We start from the raw sequence: 7,301 nt of genomic DNA on the forward strand, positions 1-7,301 counted from the left end.
AATCATGTTCATGTTTGTTTACCATCTTTTCTACTGTATAACAAAATGCCTATTAATTTATTATTTAAAATTTAATGTAAAAAATATATATGTACATTGTGATTTTTTTTATCATTAAAGTATGAAACTTCTTTTTTTGGTCAAATAATTTATATAAATAAACTATATCAGATTTTAAATACAAACATTAATAAATTTATTAATTCCAGTATGAGGCAATAAACTTTCTAGTGACTACAGGTATATTGTACACCAAACCTAAAGTTACATGATATTAAAACGTATAGTAAATATTTCAAACTATAACTCGCACATAACTGAAGAATCACAATAATGACGTTTAAAAAAGAAAAGTAAACCATAAAGCTACTGTATAGTTCATTAGAGATACTGCATGCATTGTTACATGGATGGAAGTGGAAAATGTTATGGAAGAAATAAAGAAACTGTGGGTGATAATGAAGCCTCATTATATGAGGCTGAGGGAATGAGAGTTGTTTTGGCCAATTAGCGCACCCGCTGCCATGAAAAAATGAAAATTTCAGGAAAAAATTAAAGTTTATCCTTATTTTTATTACGCTCTTTGCTGGCTTGAAGTTGGCAGGAGGTTATGTTTTTGTTTGGTTTTTTTATTTAGTTATTTATTTGTCTGTTGGCATATTTGTTGTGAACAGCCTACAGCCCATAGTTTTTATCAGAATTTTGTCAAACTCGGCCACAATCTCCTTTACCTAAGATCTAGAGCTGATTAAATTTTGAAAGGTAAGGGTCAAATGTCAAGGTCACAATCAACAAAAAACTATTTTTTTTTTACTTGTCTACAGCCCATAGTTTTAATCACAAATTTGTCAAACTTGGTTTAATACAATGTTCCGTGACCAAAGATCTTACTACCTCCACCAACGAAGTTGGCAGGAGATTATTTTTTTTCCCCTGTTTATTTATGTCTGTTGGCATATTTGTTGCAAACAGCCTACAGGCCATACTGTAGTTTTTATCAGAAATTCGTCAAATTTGGCCACAATGCTTCTTTACCTAAGATCTAGAGCTGATTAAATTTTGAAGGGTCAAAGGTCAAGGTCACAATCGACAAAAACTATTTTTTTAATTTATTTGTCTACAGTCTATAGTTTTAATTACAAACTTGTCAAACTTGGTCACAATGTTCCATGACCAAAGATCTCAAAGCATTTGAATGTTGAAGGGTAAGGGTTAAAGGTCAAGGTCACAATCAACAAAAAACAATTTTTTTAAAACTTGGCCACAATATTCCTTTACCAGAGGTCTGGAAGTGACTAAATTTGGAAGGGTTAGGGTCAAAGGTCAAGGACACAATGATCGAAAAACTTTATAACTATTTGCCGTATAGACGTGTGTGTGCGCTTATACGGGCTCACATAACTATTAATTTCAAAGTGATGTGAAAACAGTTTGGTGTAGTGGTTAGAAGAGTGTTTTCCCCACTACCAGCCCCAGGTTCAAATCTTAAGGAGTCTACGTTTTTCATTATACTTTTTTTATGGGGACAATACATCTATGCAGGGAAAATTTATACTGAGGAGAATTATTATGTGAGCGGAGGTATGCACCCTCTAGTTTTCTCCTCTGTCAGGATGTTTTTGGCAAAACCATTTTTATTTCTTTCCCGCCATCCTCTGATGATATTTAATAAAAATTAAGTTCATGAAACAAGGAATAAATATTGCCTTTTGGTCGTAAGAAAAATTCCTTTTACCCTGAGAAGAATTACACCAAGGACCCTGAAATTCGAAACCAAGCAACTCCACTCCAATATGTAATGGATGAGATATTTGTGTATACTCATGAGAAAAAATGTTTCTTAGTCCTCTGAGACAATTCAGAGGTCTAGTATGAAATGTCTTGATGACCTTTGATTTAAAAGGTCTATTTTTAAACCATGATTTTTATGACTATAATAGATCTTTATGTCTGCAGATTTTATGAATTTCAGAAAGTGAAAATGTTTTTGTTTCTTAGCACGAGAAAAATTATGACATTTGCAGAGGATGGTAAACTACTGTATGATTTGACGGCCAGCATAAATATGCAGTAAAGTTTCTTAATGGTATAATTGAATTTTAAATGTGTTTAATTTCTTTGCAGCCAAAGGGGATGAAGATAAAGAGGAGGAAACGAGGGCGCCCTTGTACAAAGTAGTTGAGATTCAGGGTTACCAAGTGCGGATGAAATGGTGTTCAACATGTGGGTTCTACAGGCCTCCTCGCTGTTCACATTGCTCTGTGTGTAATCACTGTATAGAAGTATGTACACTTTACTATGGTATTATTTAATAATTTATTTCACTCAGAAAAACTGAAAATGGCTCTAAATGGAATTTGAGCAAAAGACAGAGCAATGATTGTATTCAACATTGCATTTTCCCATTAGCAACAGTTTGTTTTCTCTAATGATTCAATTAATAAAATCACATGTTATTAAACTTGATATTGAAAAATACATTAATCATGAAAAAAATCAGTGTAAATATTGTGGGCTAACACTGTATAATAGCCCACAGCACTCAGATTAGATTTAGGTTGCACAATATCCACTTTATGTGGAAGTAGTTTGGCGCAGTGGTAATAGTTTGTTTTCCGAACCTCGAGATAGGTTTCAGTCCTTTGTTACTTCGGTCTACCTAGCTGTATCAATGGCTACCAGCAAATTGCTGGGAGAAACCAGCATTGGACCAGTGTCCGACTCAGGGGGAGCATCACGCTCTTATCCAATTCACGAACCTGAAAGTGGATAAGCTCCAAGTCGCACTTCGTTACTACCGGAGCCCAGTATACTGACTCCGAGGTACCGGTGTGTGCAAGGTAGTGATGACAACGCCATCTCAAACTTGGGGGTGTGTGTATCATCTTCCTCGCCTTTGTGTTTGTGTCTGTTTATAATTACATTTTTGTAGTTTTTTGGTGACTTAAAAGTGCATTGAAACGGTTTTAAAATGGAAGGCGCAAATAAAAAATGAATGACCATTGACCTTTGGACACTCTGCTAACACTGCCCCAGTGAAATAAATAATTTTTACCACACAATCCAACATTCAAGATATACACCGGCCATGAGAATGCGATGTATTGTATGCACAGTGTGTTTTACTTTAGCATTTTTTCTCCTGAGCTTCTTTAACTTTAGTTCACCTTTAGGTAGTGTCAGGTTGCATATTCATGAGGACATGACGATATTGGTATATTGCAGGATTTGAATTTAATTGCGGCCTTGAATTGGAAGATGCGCATTTTAGCCATAAAGTTACTCTACACTTAATATCTAATGCACTTTTAGGAGCACCCTTAGGGAAAATGGAAGGATGCACATTGTACATGAATTTGTATGCATCCAGTGGTAAAGGTATGCAAATTACTGTGAGACTTTCATATGTATAAGGAAATCATAAAAATAATCATAATATTTATGATTAAGCAGCACTGTAGATGGATGGATAAAGTGTTGTGAAAAATTAATTACGTGATGGCCATGAATATTAAATGTTTTTAATTGTGTTAACAGAGCTTGAGTTTCATTGAAATTAATTTTAAAGTGATGCAAATTTGATGTAAATTGTGCATTGTACATGGTTTAATATAAAGGGAATGGCCAACCCTACCTCTAGGCTTACAAACATAACAGTGACGTAGCAAAACAAATGGTTTTCTCTATTTTGAATGACAGTATTAACTAAGACCATATTAGAAAAATTATTACATTATTAACATAACCAACTTTAAAAAAAACTGCCAATGTGCAGTTTATATACTGTAGGTACTTAAATTAAAATTAGTTAAATCAAAAGATTTTGTAATGTCATTACTCTACAGTAACACGCAAAGTACAGTATGTCATTTAGATAACCATTGACCCATGTATTGCACCTAAGAGTACACTACTAAATCTGTATCCTACTTTACAAAATAAAAAAAGTAAATAAAATAAAATACCAGCTACATACATATTTAATAATTGGCAAATATATGATATAGCTACAACCATATCCCGGCTGACCATTCATTCGGAGGTCATACATTCATTTATTTCATTCATGGATTTATTCATTCAAATAACCTGTAAAGCACCAAGCAAACATACAGTGAATAACATAATACTCGTTCATTAAAAATGGAGATAAAAATTGTATATTAAGACATATATTGTTCTTATTAATGTAAAGTGTAGCACTGTACTTACAGCTACTGTTGGCTGACACTACAGTCATGAATTATTGGCCTAAACTCACTGTATGATATAAAAAAAATAGTTTCAAAAGTTTTTTAAGCCTCAACCGGTTTAAACTACCATTTCAACTGCATTGTTATTACTGTATGTTCTATACGTTACAATTAATAATTTTATGACAAACTAAATGAGTTGTGAAGGATTGATTAAACAATTAATTTAAATCATAAATTTAATAAAACCTATGTATTGTCATGCTCAAACATCAAGCGAGACATCGAGAACTCATTGGGTTTGAACTTCTGAGGGTGTACAAATATGATAACAATAGTTTTCAAATATAGAGCTTTGCATAAGTGACGCATACTACAGTACAGTAAGTAACATAATCTAATATTTTTATTACAGTTACATTTATTGATTTGCAGTTTAGAGTAATCTTTAACAATCTACTTCCACCCTCTCTTTCTGCCTCTTAAATGAACCCAATTTTTTGTGTGTAATTCTTCACATTAGTCCAGCTGTGGTGTTTACTTATTTGATATTGCTCTCCAACCATATCTGATTCAGCATAATTCATGTTTGGTAATTAAATGAAGGAATTGTAATGTTGCTTAGCAAAGCTTCACCTTGCATCATTTTCATAGTGAATTCAAACTCAAGACGCTGTACAGTTTTTAAAAGGAAAGGTCTAATTTCCTCATATTTGCATTTCATGTCACATGATATACCCATGTGACCTTGTGAATAAGCCATTCTTTAAACATGATTCATGTAGTACTAACAAAGAAACTAAATTACATCGGGCTTGAGGTACTAGTAGTACCCTGTATATCATGCAAGTTTTTGAACACCTTAGTGCCAGCATTTTTAAAGTAATTTATTGAGGAAAAAAATCAATCACCTTTGCCCTTTTACTTTTATATAGAATGAAATGATTATATATTTAATCATTCTGAAGTCTAGCATTCGATATGATTTTTACATTGTATAGTTCTCTGATAGATAGATTCTACTGTACATAACAATCTAAAATACACCCCCACACCTGTAACCAGTTGAATCGATAATGTATTGGTAGTTAATGTAATGATTGCACATGATTATACACTTGTGACTAATAATTCAGAACTTACTGAGGCAAAGGTCTGCATTAGTATAATGTATATTTGCCTATTGTAAGTTAAATGTGCATAATGTTTTTATCATTAGCCATCCATGCTCAGTAGCGAACTTAATAATAGAAATCATCATGTACAGTACACTTAGCAGGAGCCTAGGCTGTAGTCCTCCACATTAAACCAATATCATTTGCTCTATAAGAATCATGATTTAACTTTAGACCTACTAGTAAAGTTGGGACACAAGAAAAAAAAAAAGCATATAGTGGAAATTAGGCAAAAGACAAGACTTTTTTTATACCTTATAGCAAAAATTTATTTAATTTCAAGCCCATCGGATTAGTGCGGAAAAGAAAATATAATTTTGATTTTCTATTTAGCAAAATGGTTTTTTTTAACTAAAGCACCTGTTAGACAGAGGAGAAAATAAAGATGTAAAAGATAATGTAAACAGTGTAGTTGGATATGCTTTCAATTTATATAATCAAAGGTTCCAACCCCCCCCCCCCCCGCCGATTTGATTGGGAGTCTACCGAATTTACATGCTATCTCCCGGTCTCCCGAATTTGTTCAAGTTCTCCCGAATTTCAAAATCTAGGACTAGGCTAGGCCTAGATTTGCCTTATGTACCGCCAGTTAAAAAACATGGGATTTGCTTGATAAAATAGGTGAAATCCATGAATGAAAATCCAATAGGTATCTTTAAATTACATAAACCATGAAAGACGTTAATATTATCAGAATATTTTTACGTTGAGGGCGCTTTTCACTAATTGGTGGGTTTATGGGCGCCCTTCACCTACAGATTTTTCTGTCTTCCGATTTTTTAGGTCTAGGGGTTGGAACGTCTGATAATTAAGGAAAACATAGATCTTATTTTGGGAGATTTCAAGGACATACAGTAATAAACATTTTCTGTAATTTACATTTTTGTGGTGGTGGGTGTGCTATTACTGGCCCAAAATAAAATGTTATTTTTATTTGCAATAATAATTATTGGCAGGGGATTTTCAAAACATGGTATATAAAAAAAGGTCTTGCCTAACTTTACTTGATAAACTGGTGTTCACTGCTTTCAGGCCAGATTTTGAACATGTTATTGTGAATTAAGCCATAGAATTTAGATTTTCTTGGAAGATGCAGTCTGCAGACACGCTGAGAATGATGTCAGAAAGCTGGATGTTTTTAGCAATCTGAAAGGTCATGGATGGAATTAATACATTTCAGCATCAGAGCCAGTTACATGTTAATAGTATTTTTGCTGCGAAGCAGCCAATTCATATTCTTGACAGCAATTTGACCCCTGAAAGGTCATTGTTTGTCAGAAAACAAGGGCCTAAGACGACTGAAAAGCGGAGTTTCCTTCTTTCGTTCTGCTGGGTAAAATCAATTACTTTAGCCGACGTTTGTAGACTAACCAACACGTACCAACGTCCGCATGTCGCGCTAGCCTTATCCTACTCTAGGCCTAGACTAGCTAGGATGGTATAGGCCTAGCCTTGAAGGGACGAAGGTCGCTCCTTGATAGCTAACATTGTCTATTTAACATCACAATAATTCATTATTAGACCTATAGTTGTTTTTTCAGCCGATACCTCGCACAACTCGAGTAACGTCTCGTATCTATTGTCGTGACATCATGGCTCGCTGGCTCACACTTGCGATGTCTCGCACTTGTGATCAAATAACACGCTGGCTTGCACTTTGGCAACACTCCTTCGCAGTCAACTTGCCCCTAGAAAACCTGCCCTTGGAAACTTGCCCCACGCTATATGTACACTTCCTACGCTATATGTACACTTCCTAGACCATGCAGTCTTCAAAATGAAAATTGTAACCTTTGGTAATCAACTACATTTTCCACATACATAGAAATTTTTGAAACTTTATTTAAAAAAAACCTAAACCATAATTCACCACTATAGACACTTTTTGACAAAAATGAAAAATTACGACTTTGTTACCCAATGAGAAGTGTTC

At 34.1% G+C, this 7,301-nt stretch overlaps 1 protein-coding gene across 2 annotated transcripts in view; it reads left to right on the forward strand.

Annotated features, from left to right (window-relative positions):
• Nucleotides 1-7,301, forward strand: part of LOC117113047 (palmitoyltransferase ZDHHC5-like) — a 42,386-nt gene that overhangs the window by 8,905 nt on the left and 26,180 nt on the right. For both annotated transcript variants that reach the window (XM_033256272.1, XM_033256273.1), the window contains exon 3: nt 2,125-2,282. In XM_033256272.1, coding sequence (XP_033112163.1) covers nt 2,125-2,282 — 158 coding nt within the window. The remainder of the gene's footprint in view (nt 1-2,124; nt 2,283-7,301) is intronic.

The sequence above is a fragment of the Anneissia japonica genome, unplaced genomic scaffold (genome assembly GCF_011630105.1).
Source record: "Anneissia japonica isolate Jap-2015-1 unplaced genomic scaffold, ASM1163010v1 scaffold288039_len1115542_cov189, whole genome shotgun sequence".
NCBI classification, from domain to species: Eukaryota; Metazoa; Echinodermata; class Crinoidea; order Comatulida; family Comatulidae; genus Anneissia; species Anneissia japonica.